Below are 21921 nucleotides of genomic sequence, written 5' to 3'. Positions count from 1 at the left end.
TAACTCAGCATAGGCTGTATTGTCTTTCTAAACATCTCTCCTAAAATTGTCTTCATTTTAATTGTCTAGAGGTTTTAGTTTTTTTCAAAAAGTGATTTAAAAGAGAGTTCAAGGCCAGATTTTAAAGGACGTATTTTAAAATGTCAGATTCACTTTGGTCCCAGAACACATGGTCTGAAGGCCTCTCTCCTTATCAACATTTCCGCCAGGCTTACCTGCAGCAGCACGGCAGGGAAACACTCCCCAGCAGACACAGCCAGCAGGGTGCTCTCTGTGGTCAGGTGGGGGCTAGGCAGAGGCTTGGCTGCTGTGTGCTTCCTAGGTTGTATTTGGGGAGTCCTTTTGCTTTCTACATACAGGTGAGTGGCAAAGCCAGAGTACACACGCCCACTTGTCTTGTCCCTCTGTGCCTGGCCTGGGCAACTGGTTCCAGGACTCATTTCTTTTTCCCAGACCAAATCCTCTCAGTCTGTTGTGTAGGCTTTTGGCTCTAAACGTACTTTTTAATCAAAGGCTAAGTAAATGTCCACACTTCCCTGAGTTGTGTCCCTGAGCCCAGCCATTTAATGGGATTTGTTGAGGACAGGCAGTGGCAGCTGGGGTGCAGAATTTTCTAAGATGCACATCTGTTCTGTTCCAGCTGTTTCCTCCCATGGCTTAATACCAAACAGGTCTCTCCGCTACTTGAAAACTTCCTGCTCGGAACAAATTGTTGTGGTTGGTCACAGAGTTGGCATCAAACACGATGTGCTTGCCCGCCTTCTGGGAGTGCAGACTTAGCTGAGGTTTTCTGGGCTGGGTACTAGCAGTGGTGTGTGCAGTCTCCTTCGGGATTGCAGGCCTGGGTTCTCTCAGTCTCCCGGGCCTAACAGTAACACACAGCTTCTTAGAGACAGGCGTCCTCCCGCTTTGACACTAGCATAGGAACAATGGGCATGCTAATTTTTAATACTGGAGTTTTCCGTTGTCACCGTGGAGCTTCGTTCTTCTTACTGTTACCTTGCTCCATTCAGCTCCCGAGTGACTCTGCTCTGCACTTCTGTACTTTTGCCAAGAGGTGTCAAAACTGCTCAAAAAGAAAAAAAAAAAGGGAAAAAAAATCTTGATTTTGATTAATATAGAGAAACAAGACTTTGCCTGACTGATAATAAAACTGATAAATGACATTTGAATTACTTGTAGCGGTAATTTATTACATAAAATATCTTTTATTTGACATGCGATTAGTTGCTGGAAGCATCACTCAATCTGACTAGTTTAAACATGCTCTAAAATGAACCCCAGTAAAAACCAGGGCTGTCGGCTGCTGGCGTTATGAAATATACTAATTCTGGAGTGAGGAAAAAAACCTGACTTTAAATATTTAAATGATTAATTGGGTTTATATATTTTTTTTACCTCTCTAACCCCCTTAATTACAAGCAAACTCAGGGGAGTTTCTGAACTAGGTGTGCAATCTGCATGCTTATCACCAAGGTATTGTCTGCGTCTGGGAGGGATTTATGGCCTCCGCTCACGTGTGTTCCTGCTGAGTGTGTGCCCAGAACCACAACAGCCCTTTCCTTCCCATGTCTCAGCTGTTAAGGACATTTCATCTCTAAGCCCAAGTCTAGAGAACGGATTTTCCCGGCCTAGCCCCAGATGTTCTTATGTCGGGCGTAGGGTCTTTTTTGAGCACACTCGGAGAAGCCAGCACATGCAGACCTTTATTCCCTGACCACCCTGGCTTGGTGGCCATGTGGCTGCCGGGTGCCTCCTCTGCTGCCTCCGCTCACTTGTCATGTGCTTGACCTTGAAAGTTAGTGAACGCCCGTGGTGAGGAGAAGGTGTGGAGACCCCCAGAGCGGTGCTTGTGCAGTTCCGTGTGTAAGCACCTACTGGAGTCTCAGCTCAGTGTGTCACGTGAGAGTTCCAAAGCAGGATCTTTCAGAACCTTACAGGCTCTTAAGAAAAAGAGAATAATATCAGACATTATGATTCAATGCCAAAATTAATTATACTGACAAAAAAATTCTGTAAGATTACAAAAATGAGAAAAATTAATGTGGGCTAAGGAAGTCAGTAGGCTTTGTGAACATGGCAGGAGGTGACACTTGGGGAAACTTGGTGTCAGGTAGTGTGAGAATAAGCCAGTGTTCCTAGGGCTTCAGAGAATGTCAGGCAGAGCTAAAGAAAAGCCAGGCTAGCTTCCAGGAAGAAACCTGATACCCTGTTTCTCCTTTTGGTTTCATTCTGTTTGACTTTGAACCGGGACTCTGTGTGTGTGCACCTACCATCCCTGTGAGCGAGACTCTGGGTCTTTGTCTATGCAGAGCTGATATGTCTTCTTTCACCCAGAGAGATGAACACCATGGGGCTCTGGAGTATGGGCAGGGCCAGTGCAGATTTTGTGGGCAATATTGGATGCCAGCGTTTATCTTTGATGGACAGAACAGCCCCTGCAGAGGCTGGCCTGGGCTTTTGCTGCCTCTTCTTAAAATAGACCAGCGATACCTGGGGCTGGTGAAAAGCTCTGAGTCATGTGATTAGGAGTCCTAAGAGAGCTCTCCTCAGTGTGCTTCTGTTACAGCCCTACTTAGTAACATGTGCTTATCCTGCTCATCTGAACTCACTGAGCAAGCACTCACTATTGAGTGATTCCTAGATACGAAGCCCTGTGCTAGACCCCAGGGACAGAAAGGTCAGTAACAAAATCCATTAGTCAGTTTTCCATTGCTAAGACTTGAGAGAGTCAACTCAGAAAGAGAAATAGTGTTTCATCTGTGATTGGTACCTGTTGGGTTGGGTTCTCTGGTCGTGGGTGTTGGGTGACAGTGGCAGGGAGCATATGATAGAGCAACTGTTTGTGTCATGGTCAGAGATGAAAGGGAGGAAGGCTCTGGGGTCCTACTTTACTCCGTGGTGGCTGAAGGTCTGGGTCCCTCTAGACTTTGAAGCTCTCGCTGCCTCCTGAGCACACCTGGGGAACAAGCTCCAAACCGTAGCACAAGCCTGACCGCTCTCTCCAGTTGCTCCCCTCTAGTGGGGAAGCCGGTTAAGCCAGCATACCAGTGCCTGGGAGTGGGGACCAGGGAGGAAGCTGGTGCAGAGGACGGGGAGGGGGCGTGGGCGCTCCTGAGAGGAGATGCTCCGCTGACCCCATGGGTGATGGGTTCAGTGATCTGTCAGGGTGGACAAGAGTGTGAAGGCAGGAAGCTGCATGATGACCTTAAGGACCTCTGAGTGATCCGAGAAGCTGGGGCGTGTTGAGGAGAGGCAAAAACTGACAGCTAAGCCGCCACACTGACAGGACAGCCAGCGGCATGTGATAGCATCATTTTTGAAGTTGCATTGTCTATTTGACAAAGTTGTCCTTAGACCAATGTTCAAGTCGTTTGTTTGGGGGTGCGCCTGCCTGAGCCTCTCACTCGCCTTGTTGTCTTTGCCCACTTTTCTCCACGGCTGGAGGCCACTGCCCACTCCTTCAGGGCGACTTTCCAGCGCTCCGTTCTGTCCTGTTAGAGGTGTCCTGTGGCTCTCACAGCCCGCTGCTCCCTACCACACTGCGTTTACGTGTTTGCTTCAGTGTCTTCCCTATTAATCTGTGAGCATTGAGGCTTAAAAACAGCAACAACAACTCTGATGGCCTGAGGCTCTGACTTAGCAGGTGTTTAGAAATGTTTGTTGCCTGGGTGAACCATGGTGGAGAGGTGTTGAGAGCTGAGAAGAAGCTGCCTGGTGACAATGACCATTTGGTCACCTGCCCAGCAGCCAGACCTTTCTCATGGTTGGTGCATGTTTGCTGCTCTGGGCAGGTTATGGAAACAGTAAAGGCCCGGCTTGCTTTCAGAAGGTCACTGTCTAATGCAGATGGAAGCCCAGCATTTGGAGGACAGAGATGACTAGCCACTGCTGTGCTGGGTGGCGATGGCCTTGAGTTTCCGTTCAGTGCGTAGGAAAGACATTTGGGATCTCCAGAGCCTTGGAAGGGTGGGGCTTCTGCTGGCTTCGCACGTTACTAAGTCAGGGCTCCATCTCGGAAAGAAGCTTTTCTCTGCCATCTAGCCCACCACGGAGGCTTGGCAGTCTTCAGAGACCCCGGTCTGTATCTCTGACAGCTTACTGGCATCCGTTTTGTCCTGCCTACCTGCTCCAGCCCCATCTGCCCCATCTGCCATCCAACAACCTACAGGAAGGAAAAGGACCAGCTGCCCCCTGAGGACACCTGGAAATTGTCATATCCTCTCCATCGCCTCCTTGCTGACTGGAGCGTGGTTGCACGATCTTCCCCATCTACAAGGGAGGCTGACAAATGGTGGGGCAGACTCTGGGGGAGCTATGCCTGTCCAAGTCACTCCTGCCCTCCGTATCATCCAGGCCCAGCAAGGTGGTGTTGGAACGGATGTGAACACTTACACTCAGGGTGATGTTTTCCCAGCCAATGCTGGTTCCAGTGGTAGGTTCACTGTGGTATTTAGAAAGGTTCAGCTGGCATATTAGGAGGGTAAGACTTGCTACTTTATTATCTCTCCTTATAACATCGAAATGTTAGATTGTTTTCTAAGAGTCAAGCATTACCAGGTGTGGGTTTTTCCGGCTCTGTTAAGAGTCCTTAGATCATGTTTGTCTCTTGGTTTCAGCCGCTAACAGGTTGGGGAAAACTTTTAGCACCTGCATTTTTGGGTTTTGCTCTACTCAGCCACTAACTTCCTAGAAAAAACACTGGACAGGGGTGTGTGCATGTGATCTTTATGAGGGCAGTTTACATGGAATAATATGCACCCACTGTAGTTGCACCACTTGAGTTTTAAGTGTGCATGCACTTCATGTAGCCGTCATAACATTGCAGAGCATTTCCAGTACCCCAAAAGATTCCCTTGTGCCCCGTTTCCAGTCAGTCCACCACCATCCTGCCTTAGGGCAACCGCAGCTCTGCTTTTTTTCGGGGCCTGTTAGATCTTTCTTTCCCCGGGTTTTGTATAAATGGAATCATATGGCGTGTACACTTTAGCGGCTGGTTTCTCTGCCCAGCGCAGTGCTGAGATGCATCCGAGTTGCTGTGCATGTCAGAAGTTGCCTCATCTTATTACTGAGGCCTATGGAAGGAGGTTTGCTGCTTGTTTACCCACTCAGCAGCTGATAGACTTTGGGCTCTTTCCAGTGTTTAGCCATTGTGAATAAAACTCTTGTGAGCGTTCATGTGCAAGTCTCTGTGCGCTTTTATCTCTCTTGGGCGAATGCCGAGGGGGAGAATTGCTGGTTTGTATGTTAAGTGTAGCTTTAACCTCATAAGAAACTTGTAAACTGTTTTCCTATGCTCTTGCCCCGAGTCAGCTTCCCACTAACAGCGTCAGCCCGGGCAGCAGCTGTGTTCTCAGACTGGAGCTTCAGTGACGCTAACTCCCCAAGGCTGGCTTTCCCTTCCTGAGGTGCATGGTCAGGACAGTACCTATTGGTCATCTGCACATCTCCTCTAGGGACATGTCTATTCTGGTCTCCTGACTGTTACTCATCTTACTATTAAATTAGAGGAGTTCCGTGTGTCCTCTTGTCAGATAGCTGGAGTGTCAGTCTCTGTTCTTTGCCTTCCACGTACAGTGGGAAGGAGCTGAAGCTGGTCATCGGGTGGGGGTGGGGAGGCCTTGTGGCCTTTTGGCAGTTACCATTTGAAAAGGAAAAGACTGTAGTTCTGATGGCCTACACCTACACCTACACCTACACCTACACCTTTCCCACCCATGGCCTTTGCCTGTCTTTTTTCCCTAGAAAGATGTCTCATGGTGTTTGCTTTATATATAGTGCTGGACACGAAGCCTCGGTCCTGTGTTGTCAGTCTATAGGTCTGCAGTTGGTTCTGAGCTCAGTTTCATCTTCTTTCATTTTCATTATCATTAATTTTTAAAGTGGGGGTGGGGGGAGGGAGAGAGAGTGTGCGCGCATGTGTGGAGGTCAGAGGACAGCTTGTGGAAGTGGGCTGTCCTCTGTCATGAGGCTCTGGAGACTGACCTCAGCTCCAGTCTTGGCAGCAAGCACCTTTACCTGTTGAGCCGTTTCACCAGCTTCTCAAACAATTTTTTTAGAACTATTGGAGTATATTTTATGTATCTCAAAACTCATCCATGTCAAGTGTACAGGTCAGTGATTTTTTTTTTAAATAAATCAACTAAGAGGTGCAGTCATTGTCACAGGCCAGCTTTAGAGAGTTCTTCTGCTCTTGCAGGACCCTTTGGACCCATTCACTACCAATCCTTGTTCCTACTCCTCTCCCCAGGCAACCATCTCTATAAACTCACCTCTTCTGGGCATTTTAGGTAAATGCAATCACAGAGTGGGTGATTTCTGTGCTGGCTTCTGTTCTTAACATAATGATTTTGAGGTTCACCCACACTGCAGCATCCTTTCTACTGCTGGCTAGTAGTCCATTGTTTGAATGGTCCTCATTTTGTCTACCCGCTTGATGGACAGTTAGGTGGTCTCCTGGTATGCTTTGGGTTCTTTTGTGTGCTGTGAATTGAACATGCTGGGCAGGTACTCTACTGCTGAGCACTGCCATTGGCCCCAGCGCCAGTTTCCGCTGGCACGACCAATGCTCCTGAGAACACTGGTGTGCAGATCTTACGTGGACACTTGCTTGGCTGGTGTCTAGCATGGAATTGCTGGATACCAAGTTTCTGGTTTCTGGATCTTGATTATTTTCTTCCTAATCAGTTTTCTGAATGTACATGCAGTGAGAGTCCTGCTTTCGCAGTATCCCACTTGATAAATGGTAACTCATTTTATTGGTGTGACCACCACTGCAGCCACAAAGTAGGACATCCCAAAAGGGGTGTGTGTGTGATTTCTGTTACCCTAAAAAGTTCCTTTCTCCATGCTTCATTCTGCTCACAGCCAGGCTGTGCCTTGTCACCACAGCCCCACCGTCTCACAGATGCCATCTATGTTCAGTTAGGGGCACGTAGTTTCTGTGCTCAGTGTCTTACCTAATGCTTTGGAGTTGACCCATGCTGGCATACATATTTCGTGTGTGTGTGTGTGTGTGTGTGTGTGTGTGTGTGTGTGTGTGTGTGTGTACGTACCTGTATGTGTATGTGAGAGTATATGTGTGTAAGTGTGTGTATATGTGTGTGAGAGAGTGTATGTGCACATTTATGTTCTGGGGATTGAACCCAGGACATCGGACTTGTGGCAAGTGTCTACCCACTATGCCATCTTCATTGACTCCTTTGTTAGAGTTTTGAGGTGTTGTTGTTGCTGTCGTTGTTTGGCCATTCCAGGTTTCCTTGCTGGAATTTGGTATGCAGCCTGTGATTTGCCTTTCGTTTTTGTGATGGTGCCTTTTGTTGGCGCCCATTTCTTCAGTTGTTTTCCCTTTCGTGACTCTCACTTTTTATGCCTTTGTCCATGCCAACACTCTAAGACTTCTGTGTTTTCTTTTTCTTATGGGATCTGTATGGCTATGTGGTTTGTGTTCTTTGCATGTGTGGCACATTAATTTCTGCTTACAGTTTAAACACATTACTTTTTCATGTGGATTTTCACTTGTTCCAGTGCCATTGTCACATTGGTTGTCCCTTTTCCCACTGGGATGACCTGACTCCCTTGTTAAAAATCAGTTGGTCATCAACATGTCTATTTCTGAACTCTTCTAGATGCTTTTTGGTTTTTTGAGACAGGGTCTCTGTGTAACCTTGGCTGTCCTGGACTCTTTGTAGACCAGGCTGGCCTCAAACTCACAGAGAACCTTCTGCCTCTGCCTCTGCCTCTGCCTCTGCCTCTGCCTTCTGAGTGCTGGATTTAAAGGTGTGTGCCCAGCTGGTTTCTTTTTAATTAGTGCTGATATATATATATCAATAATCTTGTGTGTGTGTGTGGTGAATAATATAATAAGGGTGAATGAATGAATAAAAGGCCTCATCCTGTAGTTCAGACCAGCCTTAAACTCAAGCCAAGCCTCAGCCTTCCAAGTATCAGAACTACAAGCACGAGCCACCTCAACTAACTGGCTTTTCTTTTTCTCTTTCCCTTTTTTTTTTTTTTTTTTTAAGGTGTCAAGGGTTAAACCCAGGGCCTGGAAACACGCTCGGCACATGTTCTGCCTTGAGCTATGTATACCCCTAGCCTGGGTTTGCCTGTTGAGACCCTCCCTGTGTTGCCCGAGTTCGTCCTCAGCTCCTGGGCTGAGCCCTGAGGATCTTGAAACACACTCAGCTGATTTCAGAGCTCACAGTTCTTCAGCTGTGATGCTGGGATATGCATACACTGCTCACTCTTTTTCCTGCCTAAAGAGGACATTACTTCTCAGCCCCATGAAAACTGGAAAAGACCATGTCTGGCTGGAAATCCATGTAGGACCAGGCCTGCAGTCTGTTGGCTGTGACTGCTGCTTGGCAACTTAGTATTAAGCTTCTTTGCCTTATATATGACATAACATGCACAGTGTATAATAAGCCGCCAGACAGAGATCAACATGATGTGGAAGAGCTAAAATTGACCTGTCTGAGCAGCTCACTTCTTGTGCACAGAGCCTTGCTTTCCTGCTTCTAGATGCTGGCCTCTAGCTTCAGTTCTCCCTCTGTCCACATTGCCACAGCCAGGTGCCTCATGTGCCTCATGCTGTAGGCAGCCTGGCTGAGCTTGGCCTGCAGATCTTCAGTTACTATCTGTGAGAAGACCCTCCACACTGTCGTGTGTGCCTCATGGTGTAGCCAGCCTGGCTGAGCTTGGCCTGCAGACCTTCAGTTACTGTCTGTGAGAAGACCCTCCACACTGTCGCAGGTGCTGATTTGTGGACTGGCTTTTGTCCAGGACCCTGTTGAGTGAGCCTGTCTTGTCATTTAATTTTCAGGGTGGCTTCTGAGTGGAGCTGGAGGGCTGCTTTGAGGAGCTAGGCCCGCTACTGTGGAGTTACTGCTCTAGCCTTGATGCCCAAGGAGGGGAGTGCGTCTGTCTTGTTGATGTCGGCTGCTGCCCTGCCCTGTGCTTGGGCCACCAGCCTTCCAAGGGCACTGTCTCAGCAGGATGGCCACAAGCCACATTGCAGGGCTGTTGCCGATGAGCCTTTGCTGGGGCCGATGAGACCATACTCCCAGCTCAGATGGTCTGTTGTACCTGCGCCCTGTACCCACTGCTGCCTGCTTTGTCTGTTTTCATGTGCTAAGGGGTTCCTCCGTTAATGGAGATACAGTGAAAGAGACAGCAGTGTTGGCTTTGTTGGTGTTCAGAGACTTAACAGAGTCTTGGAGATGCTCCCCTGCCACCATGGCTACTGTCCCCACAGCTGCACCAATTCTGAGCCTCTGGGCCAGAGACCTCTATGCAGCCAGGTTGTCTCAAGGTGCTTGGAAGGTGTTGTCAGGGGTGTTGAATTTCTTGCCAAGGCTGTTTGTCCCGTCATGTCTTTTGTTTGGTTTTCTTTTGTTGGGGGAATTCAAAGTCTGGTGTCTCTGTGTAGCCCTGGCTGTCCTAGAGCTTGATCTGTAGACCAGGCTGGCCTGGAACTCAGAGACCCACCTGCTTCTGCCTCCCAAGTGCTGGAATTAAAGGTGTGCACCACCACCACCTTAGATCACAGTCCCAGAGCTGCTCAGGTGTGTGGGGTAGTCATCGTTGTCCGGTGTCCTTCACAAAGCCACCAGGGCTATGCTGTTGGTGGAGCTCTCCATTCTGCCATTTGGGTGATGGCTCCTTCAGGGAAGAGCCACCAGTGGTCAGGATCTGAGAGAAGCAGCTGCTCTTGCTCTTGCTCTCTCCAGCTTCCTCCTGCTCACTTTTGTCATGTAGCCCAGGCCATCTTCCAACTTGTGATCCTCTTGACTTAGTCCCAGAAATACTGTGATTATAGGTATGACTATCTGGCTACCTGGTAGCTGTGCAGTCTTTAAAAACAGATTTTTTAAAAAAATTAATTCTCAGTGTGTGTATGTGTGTGTGTGTGTGAGAGAGAGAGAGGGGGGGGTGTGGTATGTAATAGTACAGTGCCCTCAGAGGCGTCAGATTCCCTGGAACCAGAGTTACAGACAGTTGTGAGCCACCACAAGGATGCTGGGAACCAAATTCATGTCCTCTGGAAGAACAGCAGGTGCTCGTAAGTGCGGAGCCGTCTCCCCAGTCCCAGTTGTACAGCTTACTCAGGCCGAGAAGCTGGCGCAATGGGTGCAGCCTCTTGCCACTAAGCCTGCCGACCTGAGCTTTGATCCCTAGGACCCATGTGGTGAAAGCAGAAAACACTCACAGAAGTTGTTCCCTGGCGTTCACATGTGTGTGCCTTCATCCCATAGTCACAGATACGTAAATAAGGAAATGCAGTAATTTTTAAAAAAGCTTTTTTGGCCGGGCATTGTGGCGCACGCCTTTAATCCCAGCACTCCGGAGGCAGAGGCAGGTGGATCGATGTGAGTTCGAGGCCAGCCTGGTCTACAAAGAGAGTCCGGGATAGCCAGGGTTCTGTGTAACAGAGAACAGATAAACCCTATTTTGGGAAAATATTTTTTTCATCTCCGATTTCTTCCCCGCTGGAGCCATCAAGTTACTGGCCTTGTATCTTGAAGTTGCTGACCCTGTGTTTTGAAGCTACTGGCCCTGTGCTTTGCTCTCGTACACTGGGGAGTCAGTGATGGGAGAGTCTTCTGCACCCAGGAGAACCTTCCTCAGAGTGGGCGGTGGGTAGCAGGCAGATGGTGGGGCTGAGGGAGTGAGCCATGCGTGCTGTCTGAATGGAGCCTTTTACCCTTGAAGCCGTGCAGTGGAAAAGGCTTTTGCGTCTGAGTTTTCCTCTCCTCATTTTGCCACAGACAGAATTGTATCACACATCTCTAAAACGAGTAAAATGGCATTTCAGCCCCTAGTCTTTATAGACTCTCTGAACTTTAGGAAAGATCATTCTGGTCCCTTTTCATTAATAATGAAAACCAGGGGGCAATAAAATGTTCTTAACGCGAGCCTTGCAGGAACGCAGCAGCAGTGAGGGTGAAGGGTGAGCTGGCGAGGAACCACAGGTGTTTCTCCGGCCTGGGGAGGGCAGAGCTCCTGCTTGGTGGCCAGCTGTGCAGGGTCTGAGCCCCCAGAGCGCACACTCTGGGGGCTGCTTGGCTTCAGGGTCTCCATGTCAGCAGAATAACATGGGAGGTGTGTGTGGGGGGGAACAGCTGACTCGGCCGGCTTGGGGTCGGCTTGAGTTTTCTGCCTAGTACAGTTGCCTTCCTGTAGGATAGTCAGTGGCCAGTGGCCACTTGAGAGTTAATGGTGAGTGTGGTTTGCTGATGGCAGCACCACATGAAGGTGTTCTCTGGGGATTTGAGTCGCATAGATAGATGCCCCTCTGGAACAAGGAACTCTCGAAGTGTGGGAAGGTCACTCTCCCACCACATTTTTCTCCTAAAAATGGACTTGCACTCACTAGCGGTTGTGTTTTACATCTGGCGTGAAGAGCAAAGCCGACTAGAAGAGAAAGGTGGAGCGATGGAAAGGCCCACACAGGACTTAGAGGCCGTGAGTTCCAGGGTCCAGCTGAGAGGGTCACCCACCTCATGAGTCTCAGAGTCTCCTATGGAACTAGAGGGAATTGGCAGCACCCAGGGATGCCCACAGCAGGCAAGGAAGTCCTTGCCTTCAAGGGATGGCTTTTCAGATATGAATACCTCACGGGGCGTCCCTGGGCAGTCCACATGGAGAGTGGGGAGGGACATTGTGGTTAACCATTCCACAAACCCCAGAATCACAAAAGAACACATTGGCAAACATCTGTGAACACACACAGACACATCTGCATGCCACTTAAAACATAAGTAGAAGCCAGGAGCAGTGGCCCACACCTGTAATCCCAGCACTCAGGGAGGCAGGGGCAGGCAGACTCTGTGATTTCGAGGCCAGCCTGGTCTACATAGCGAGTCCAGGACAGCCAGAAAAAGCCTGTCTCAAAAAGCAAAAACAAAACTATAAGTAGAACCTAAAGAAAAGAAGTAAAGTGTTTATGAGGACTAGTCACAAAGGACTAGTATCTGTGCAGTATAAAGTCTCTCAAAAGTGAGAAGGGAAAGAAATGAAGTAGAAAAACAGAAAAGATAACTATGCCAAAAAGGAAATGCAGACAAAGTGAGCTGGGTGCCCATGAGAAGCCAGCAGAAGCCCCAGGCTGCTGCCCCTGAACTGGCAGAATCTACATGTGCTGCACGCACTGGAGCGGCGCTGAGTACGTGGCTGGTGCGTGGGTTGGTGAAGCCCTATGGAGGGACTCTAGCAGTGCCTCAGAGTCACAGCCATGCCTCCCTTCTGACCATGTCCTTGTGAAGTTTCCGGTTTTCAAGTGTCCGGTATGGAAGCCGACACAGGTCTGCAGTATGTATGTGGTGCTCAGTGCCTGTCAGCAGGGAGCTTACATGGACAGCTGTGGGAAAGACTTTGAGAGATGGGAGAAAAGAGGAAACTCAGACACCCAGCTCATGTTTTACATGCGTGTAACATTCTTGGGAAGAGTAACGTGGAGCTGTGGACAGCACTGCTGTAGCAGAGAATGCCCCTTTACAGTAGACTGACTTCTGCTACTTCATGCTTAAACTGAGTCCCATCAGAATGTGGACAACAATGGAAGTTGGGCTCAAGAGATGGCTCAGCAGTTAAGAGCACTGACTGCTCTTCCAGAGGTCCTAAGTTCAATTCCCAGCACCCACATGGTGGCTCACAACCATCTATGGTGAAATCTCATGCCTTCTTCTGGCCTGCAGGGGTACAAGCAGGCAGAACACTGTATACATAAATAAATAAATCTTTAAAAACAACGACAGCAACAAAATGGGAGTTGAAGGCTGGGGGAAGGCATTATGTTGATTGCAGTTTTATGGCCACGTACAGGGGACTGTGGTAGTAAAGGAGGCATTCTTGGAGATCCCGTCTTGCCTCTTGAGAGCACTGTTTAGTAGCCCAGATAGGAGGGGTGTGCCCCTTCCCCCTGTGGAGGTCATGGGGACTTGGCTTCCCTGGCTGGGCTGTAGCCCCACAGCCCCTCCTCCATGCCCACATCCCAGCACTAAGCCTGCATGAGGCCCTGCTCCTCTCCTTGGGTCCTGAGATGGCAGATGGTGCCCAGCACCTCTGTGAGCTTATAGACACAGGCAGAGAAGGGAGCTGCAGAAGAACCCCTAAGCGCCAAAGCTGGATCCTGGCTCGGTGTTTGCAGTCCTCCTCTGAGGGTTCCCACAGACTCTTGTCTCTTTCTCCCAGACTCCCTTTTGGAGGAAGGCAGCTTTCCTCTCAGCAGAGCCTGTCAGGCACTTTGTGGACAGTTTTCCTGTGACGCAGTACCTTGTTTCATCCATGACTGCCAAGTGTGCCCACCATGCTCTGTCCTTCCTCTGGGCAGAGAGGAGGCCAACTGACTTGTGCCCCAGAGGCCTGGAGAGAGCAGGCCAGATTGTACACCAGAACCCTCCGTGGAGGGTAGAGAACCCACCTCTCCTGTGCAAGCAGAACCTCATCTGGAACTGTGGGGACGTTGCCCTTAGGGGGCACGGTCCAGGACCCCAGGAAGCCCGAGACTGGGCTCTGTGTACATACATGGCTGTGACAAGGTTTAACTTACAGACTAGGCACAGTAAGATTGACAGTGGTAAAGTGTAACTGTGACAGTGTGCTATCATGAAAAGCATGTACCTCCTCCCCACGTTGCATCCTTGATCTGGGCAGCCCCGCATGCACACGCACTTTTTTTTTCTTATTGTGAACTTTTACTTTTTCCTCTTAAGGGAATACTTGGGCTTTTCTTAGGCATATTTAAATTATCAGCATCTCTGTCTGTTTGTTATATTTTGAGGCCATTGTTAAGTGAAATAAGGGTCACTTAGATTCTGTGTTGAGATACTGAGAAAGTCAGTCTGACAGCCAAGATGGTGCCCAGTGTGTGGTAGGCAGGTAGCATACACAGCGTGGATACTCTGGACAGAGGTAAGCCATGCCTGGGAAGGTCAGAGCAGGCTGGCTCAGATTCCATCATGCTGCTTCGAATGGTGAACACCTTAAAGCCTGTGGGTTGCTTCTTTTTGGAATTTTCCATTTACTGTTACAGAAAGGAAAAACACAATAAAGGTTAAGTGGGCCTGTCTGTGCTGGTCGGTGTGAACTGGCCACGGCCTGCCCTGTGGTGAGCACTGGGTGCTCATTCGAGTCCTCAACAACGTGGCAAGCTGAGAAGAATTTCTCCTTTATTTATTATTTTTTTAAGATTTATTTACCTGGGCTGGAGAGATGGCTCAGAGGTTAAGAGCACTGGCTGCTCTTCCAGAGGTCCTGAGTTCAACTTCCAGCAACCACATGGTTCCCAAGCATATGTAATGAGATCTGCTGTCTTCTTCTGGCCTGCCGGCATTACATGCAGACAGAACACTGAATATATAATAAATAAATAAATCTTTTTGAAAAATTTATTTACTTTTTATGTATACAGTATTCTGCCTGCATATACACCTGCACGTTAGAAGAGGACACCAGATCTCATTATGGATGGTTGTGAGCCACCAGGTGGTTGATGGGAATTGAACTCAGGACCTTTGGAAGAACAGACAACGCTCTTAACCTGAGCCATCTCTCCAGCCCCCGAATTTCTCCTTCTACGACTTCCTTGACCGCTGATCCAGCTCAGCTAAATTCGCCTTTGTGTCTCTTGCAAGAATGTCCCCCACTTCTGGCGTACTACAGGGGTAGCCAGAGGTAGTTTACTTCTCCTAAAACACAGAGTTCTGATTGCGGCAATTCCTGCGACCCGCTGCTGTGGGCTAGTGTTTGGGCCCTGGCTGCCTTCCCCAACCCACCCACTCTGGACACAGGACACAGGCCTTGTCCCTCGGCACCCTCAGAAGTTGCCTTGTTGGTCCTTTGCTGGTTTGCGTCTTCAGAGCCTAAGGACTGAGCAGAGCAGGGCAGCCGAGGCCATAGGGGCGTGGTTTATCGCTCTGTGTGGTATGCACACACTAGCCCCTAGAACAGTCCTTTGTTCCTTGGCCTCATAGGCCAGCGGTCCTCACTTCTCCTCTGCCTTCTGACCTGCGTGGCTGGCCACCTCTGCCCAGCATCTCGTGCTCTCAGGTCACTTTCATTTCAAGTGAGGCAGATGGTTCTGGGAGCCTGGGAAGAAGAGAGGGCAGAGCTGCTTTCTGCAGCGGTGTGCCTCACCGAGACACCCTGGGGAGGCGTGCTGAGCACCTGTCCTAGCTCTCCTCTTCCTTCCCTACCTGCAGGCTCCGGAGGGTCCCGATGGCGAGATTACGGTGCCTTGGCCGTCATCATGGCAGGAATTGCATTTGGTTTTCACCAGCTCTACAAGGTAAGTTGCTTCCCAGGGCCCACAGTGGTACGCCCTGCCACCCTGTGGTGTCCAGCCCTCTCTCCTGGCCCCTGCCTACTTACAGAGGCACTACACCCAGTGGGTGCCTGGCCCCAAGCACAGGGACTGTGGTGGAAGAAGGGAGCACAGCAGGAGAGACATGTGGGCACACAGCACTGCGGCTTCTCCTCTCCACCCTGGACCACCACCCGCCGCCTGATCCAAAGGCTGCCTCCGGTATTTAGAGCAGGGCCTGGTCCCAGTGAGAAGTATGTACATTAAAGGGACAGACAACCTAGTGCTTACGAGCTTGGACACTGGAGCGTAGCTACGTGTGTTGAACCTGACTCTGTCCCAGAGCACAGTTGCCTCCATAAGATGGGGCTGAGACAGACAGTCTGACTGCAGTGGTATGAAACTGTGCCTACCCACGCTGTTGGTCCTCACTTTGGGTACAGTAGTCAGTGAGGGAACTGAGACCATGAACAACACTGAGAGAGGCCTTGATTTTGTTGCTTTGTCTCAACTGCTCCAGCAAGCCTTTTTGAGCACAGTGAAGGCGGGGAAGGAGTGCTGTGTTGCTCAGTAGGTCAGGTGTATTAACCATTTTTGGGTATGATGGCTCACGGCATCTGCATAGCTGGCCTTGGGCATGCAGTGACAGCCAGGAGTCCATCCTGGAATAGCGCTGAGGCAGTGCTGGCTCCCTGCCTGCTGGCACGTGGGAAGCCCCGTAGATGCCCTTGTTCCACTCTGGTATTTACAACTAGCTCGGGGAGCCCACTTCTTGTTTTCAGTGGATTGTGGTAGCATCTGTATACATGCGGGGTTTCCCTGGGCCTGTGACTCAGCCTGCCCTCTAGAGCAGAGTGGATGCTCACAGCCGAGCTGAAGGCACTGAGCAAACATGTCCTCTCCTGACACCAGTGGAAAGGCCCAGCCTTGCTGCGGAGACTAGGCTACAAGATGCACAGCCAGGATGGCCCTCAGCCAGGCGACTCACCCTGAGAGGAGCGTGAGATCTTCTGAGGCCTCGCACAACTCCAGCTGCACCCGCTAACTCTTTCTAAAGGACTGTTGAATCCCCAGGCTTGCAGTGTCACTTTCAGCACATGAAGTGTGGTCAGACCTTGCATTCTTGGATTTTTACTTTTTGACCTCATACAAGAGCTAATGACAGATTGTGGCAGTATAGAACTGTTCAGTAGAGTATCTGTTGCCAGAATAAGACATTCTTGTGTAGAAATTCAGAAGCAAAGTGTCTCAGGCATGGGACTTCCCGCTCTGAGCTGCTGCAGAGCCTTGTGTGGGGCGGCCTCTCTCAGGTCACTAGCTGCAGACAGGCATCGACACAGAGTTCACAAGTACCAAGGTCCTGGGGGCAGCACGTGATCGTCTCATCACCAGTGACAGCCCACCTCCCCACCCCCCAGAGAACAGGAGGTGTGGCACCTTGGTCAGAGGTGACACCGAGATTGTCATCTGTTTCCAGGGGGCTCTGGCCACCAGCCTCTGTTTTAATAAGAAAGGAAGCACTGAAAGGTTGGTCACAATGGCGATACAAGCATGTCTTCAACATCTGTTAGTAGTTTAAGTTTAGAAAAAGTGGGGCTGCCTTGTTTTATACAGACACAAGGATTTAGCTGGAGTGGCAGCAGCACTCCCCGCTCCTGGGCTCCGGCCTCAGGAATGGGGTAGTTGGTTATGCAGCTGAGAATTTCTTGACTTTCGCACTTAGGAAACGTCAGGGCGCAGTTGATGAGTTTCGCTCAGTTGTGGGTAATAACTCACACTGGCTGCAAAGCACTTTGCAAAATAGAAACGGCTTCTGTGCATATGCTAAATGATGAGCTCCGCTCCGAGTCTCTCGAAATGAGTTCTCCACACGCCTCGTGAGATCTGCTTTTCTTCCCGCGATGGAGAACAGCCCCTCTTTTTACCTGCCTGGGACACAAGTGGACTTAGAGCCTAAGTTCTCTCTGGGTATCACCTGCCAGGCTCGCCCTCCTAGATTGGCGACCTAGAAGGCCTCCAGGTCCCACACTGCATGGCGGCAAACCATAGGTTCTCTTTTCCCTTTTCTCCTAACACCTGTTACCTCTAATCCCAGTTGTACATCTTTGTCCCAAGCCCTGCAGGTGGTCACCAGCTGTGCCCCTGCCTTCCTGAGTGATGGGGAGGCTGGTTCTAGGTGCCCTTGTTTGGTGGTCCTGCAATCACCAGCCTTGGCTTTCGGTGTCCCCTGGGGCAGTTTCTCCTCTGCCCTGTCTTTCAGTTCTGGAAGGATCTAGGTGAAGGAATCCCCTTCTGATGTTTAAGACTCCAAGGTGACCTCTTTAGTGGGCTTCCTATTGCATGTCTTATGCCCACCACGGAAGATCAGCGAGCCCAGAAGTCTGATGATTTTCCTCCAGTTTCTCCAGCAATACAGTGTCTGCTCAGCTCTAGTAATGTGTCTGGACGGCGAGGCGGTTTGCTTCCTTCACAGAGGTGAAGTGTGAAGGATTCAGAAAGGGCACAGTGAAGAGCTGCCTTGCTCTCCTCCCCAGAAGCCACCAGGAGGGCCAGTTTCTGGCATTTCCTTCTGCAGTCTCTCCTTAGAACTTTTCAAATGGAATTTGAAAGCACCCTAGAAATGTATATCTAAGAAACTTAAATGAAAGGAGTGAGGTCTCCCTCACAAAGAGACGCCTTTCTGTTGCTTGAGGAGAGGCTCAGAGACCTGGCCTGGTGTGGCTGGGCCCTGGGGTGCAGCCCCAGCCACCTGGAGACTCATTCACTTCTTTTTGGTCTCTGCCCTTGTTCAGGTAGACCTTGTGAGGCCACAGTCTCAGTCTCGTAACTTTTTCAAGCACTTTTTTCTAGTAAGGAGTGTGCGGATCTTCTGTCAAGTACCCTGCAGAAGACCAGGGCAAGTTGGAGGGTGGGGTCTGAGAGACTCCACTCACCTGGCTCTTTCCTGCAGAAGTACCTGCTGCCCCTCATCCTGGGAGGACGGGAGGACAGGAAGCAGCTGGAGAGGATGGCGGCAAGTCTCTCCGAGCTGAGTGGCAGCGTGGCCCAGACAGGTAAAGATTAATGACTCCATCAAGTCACCCCTCAAAGCGTCCTCACGCAGCCCCTTTTCGGCCCCTCCCTCTCCCTCCGTCTCCACTCTGTGGTGACTTCATTTATCTGCTCTGAGAATCTGTTCACATTTGCAAATGAAGCCGCCGTCATTTCGGTTTAATTTGAAATTGCTTGTTTACTGTCGGCGCGGCCTCAATTAATTATGTTTTTACGGAAAGGCTCCCAACCTCAGAATATTAATAAGGGGAATAAAATGACAGCCTTTCTAAGGGCTGTAAAGTTCATTTTTAATTTCTGCTTCTATGAGGTTTTCAGGGGGGTTTTCAGTGATTTTCCCCCTTCCCTCGAAGAATCCAATGCAGGGTCAAGAGAGTCTGTAATTACTGTGGCTCCTGGGACCCTGGCCACCTCCTCTGTTACCGACTCCACACGGATGGCACTCGGTACCTGCTGCCCCAGCGATGGCCCAGATTAGCTGGGACCTGTTGTGGCAGAGGTGGCTCTTCTCCTTATGAACTTGTTTACTAAGTGGAAGCTGTGAATCTAAACCTTGAGGCACGAGAGAGAGAGAGGCACCTGTCCCAGGCAGGAGCCTCTGTCCCTCGCTGGCACCTGTGCAGAGCTGCCTGGACTCCTCTTAGCTCTTCTGCCAGGGACTCCTAGTAGTTACAGCCCCCCCAGGTCACATGGAGGTGGGGTAGAGAACGGGAGAAACCAGCACAGATGGGACTTGCACTGTCCCATCCCTGGATACAGCAGAGACCTGAGCCTCAGCCCTTCTGAGACTGAAGCTGTCCTAGGGCACCCAAGGACACGGTGAGGCCAGTGAGATGAGTGATTAGAGCATGCTGGGAGCTGGAGAGCCAGGCACGTCACAGCCAGGCGTAATTAGAGGGGAGAGGTGCAGAGGGATATACTGTTGACCACAGACAGGCACACAATGGAAAGATGGAGTAGAAACACCAGAGGTTACACACAGTGCGGGTGGATCACCCCAGGCACAGATAAATTACCTGGGTATGGGGGCAGGGCCTGCAGATAAATTACCCGTAGCAGGGAGGTGAGCTGTTTGCAGGTGTGTGGGCAGGGAAGGAACCTTGGACACTGACTTACCAGACATGACGCTTTCTTCCCTAGTGACTCAGGTACAGACAACACTGGCCTCTGTCCAAGAGCTACTGAGACAGCAGCAGCAGAAGGTCCAGGAGCTGGCCCATGAGCTGGCCACTGCCAAGGTATTTATCTTTGGGCCTTTGGGTGTCCTGTTCCTTTTAGCTCTTAAGTCCTGGCCCTTCATGACCTCTCTACTGCCTTTTATGTGCCTGACTTCTGTGTCCTCTACTTACTATCTTCTGTCATAGGGTGACACCTCAAGGGTTGACACTACCCATCTTACTGAAAAAGGGAGTCACTACTGCATTGGTGTAGCATATGCCTTACCAAGGACAGCCTGCCTGTCTCTGTGCCACCTCCTGACAGCAGGGAGGAAAAGCCACCTTCTGCTGGTGGACCATTGATGGCAGGCATGCCCCTGCAGACGGGGTTGTAGGAGGAGTCCAGGCAACGGAGGAGCAATGCACCGTGGGCAGTTTTCTAGTTTCCAGTGTGCCTAAGGTGCCGGGCTTGCCTTGCAGAGGCCAGTTGTCTAGATCCAGAATCCACGGGGTCAGATGATCTGAAAGGAAGTAGAGCCAGCTAGGGTTGACTAAAGTGCTTTCCATGCCTCACTGCCCAGATCTGAAGCAGTCTGCTCAGCAGCAGGCTGAAGGGTCAGGCTGTCTGGGATAAAATCCTGGCTTTCCCATTCACTCGCTATTGGCCGCAGGCGAGTTATTTACACCTTTCTGAGCCTTTGTATGTAAATGGAGCTGAGACCAGTGTCCACCTGTTGCACTGCTTAAGGGGTTAAGGTAGTGCCTGATACCAGCCAGAGCCCAGGTTCATGTCCTCCTCAGCTTTGGGTGTCAAGCATCATCCCCCAGGGCATCATCTTAGACATCTGTCTCCTCCATGGGATCCTCTGAAGGGTCCCACCTGAGCTGCTTCTAGGGATGCTGATCCTCTGCACAGCTAGGCTGCAAATCCAGGAAACAAAGCATCTTTACACCTCTGGTAAAGCTTGGGATCCCTGTTGCAAGGAAGGTCCCCAAGAGCCCCCTCCCAGTGTCCGCTCCATTTCACTTCCGGCTCAGGTGGCTGGGTGCTACCACTGCTGGACTGTGTGTCCTTTACAGACAGTTGTAAAGCAGTTGGTAGGGCCGTGTGGCTTCCACCTGACTCCTGTCACTCAGATCTGTGGCCTGCCAGTGGTCAGCAGCTATTCTGGAAATTGGAAAACTGTTTCAGGCCCTAAGCTAAGATGAAGAGCACGTGCTGAGCTCCTAAGTATGGTGGGGCTGGCTGGCCTGGGTCCTGCTGAGGTCTAGAAGAGTCACAGTGTCACAGCTCCTGCCCCACAGGGCCCTGCCCTGCCCTCCCTGCTCAAATGGGGCTCCAGCCTGGCACCCAGGCCTACGGTGTGTGAGGACTCCTGTTACCCCATAAACCAAAGACTCGAGCTATGTTTTCTCAGCTGTAATGTAAGTTTTTATATCTGCCTCCCAAACTCCTACTGGAGCACTGTAAAAAATGAAAAGAAGAGCTTTAAGTAATTAAAAACCTACATAAAACTGAAGCCTGTGAGTTTGCTACAACTGTTTTTTAAAGAGACTGGCTAAAAAGCCCCAGATGTCAGATTTTATTTCTAAATCCTGGCATCTGGCACCATGTGCGTTTGGAAATCTGAGTCCTTTGTGGCCAGTGAGTGGAAATTGCTCCCTTGTTAATGGGCTGCTGTAGCTTTCAAGGTCTCAGAGAAGCCAGAACAGTGGCTCCTGGGCCTTGCTGTCTGGTGGTCTGGGCTAGGGACCCTGTGGGCTTGTGTGTGAGGGCGTTGGTCTGCTCCCTGCTCCCTCCCAGCCTGCTCAGGTCTTTCTTTTGTCAGTCCCAGCTGAGAGGTTTCTTTCTGCAGGGGTGTGCCTAGTGGGTGTGTAGGCAAGCCTGTAGTGCCCCCGCCGGTGTCAGAAACCACGGCACACAGGGGACATCTGGGATGTTCCCTCAGCGCCTGAAGAGAGCCTAGTGAAGTGAGAGCCTCCTGCCTCTCCTGCCTGCTCACACTCAACATCACAGACCCGCCCGCCCCGGTGGCTACCCACAGCCTCAACTTGTGGACAGCCACTTAGCCTTTCCCCTTCACACAGCAGGGTGGTTCAAGGCTTAGTGTTAGGAAAACGTTCTGCCCCTGCCCTTTGAGGACTAGGTTGAGCCCTTCTTTTCACTCAGCCTTGATTTGTCCCATAGAGTGAATAGGATCAAGTGGAGTGCTCCTCAGGTGGTTCTGCTGATGTGGGGTTTGCCTAGGAACATTCTCCCTGACTCTGGGAAGCCTCAGGAGACCTAAGGTCCTAGCCAGGAGCCAGGGATCCCAAGCAGTGTGAAGATTGTGTTAGGGTAGGCTGACATCTTGGCCTGCTTCTAGGCAGCGCTGATGCATGGGTGCTCAGGCTTCCCTGTCTGCCGCT

At 50.5% G+C, this 21921-nt stretch overlaps 1 protein-coding gene across 1 annotated transcript in view; it reads left to right on the top strand.

Annotated features, from left to right (window-relative positions):
* Positions 1–21921, top strand: part of PEX14 (peroxisomal biogenesis factor 14) — a 131313-nt gene that overhangs the window by 105936 nt on the left and 3456 nt on the right. The window contains exons 5-7 of the mRNA XM_084786746.1: positions 15204–15289; positions 18255–18357; positions 19496–19593. Coding sequence (XP_084642872.1) covers positions 15204–15289; positions 18255–18357; positions 19496–19593 — 287 coding nt within the window. The remainder of the gene's footprint in view (positions 1–15203; positions 15290–18254; positions 18358–19495; positions 19594–21921) is intronic.

Source organism: Acomys minous, assembly GCF_964271855.1.
Source record: "Acomys minous genome assembly, chromosome: 6".
NCBI lineage: Eukaryota > Metazoa > Chordata > Mammalia > Rodentia > Muridae > Acomys > Acomys minous.
The sequence above is the reverse complement of the archived record's forward strand: the minus strand, read 5'-3'. Positions and strand labels throughout refer to the sequence as shown.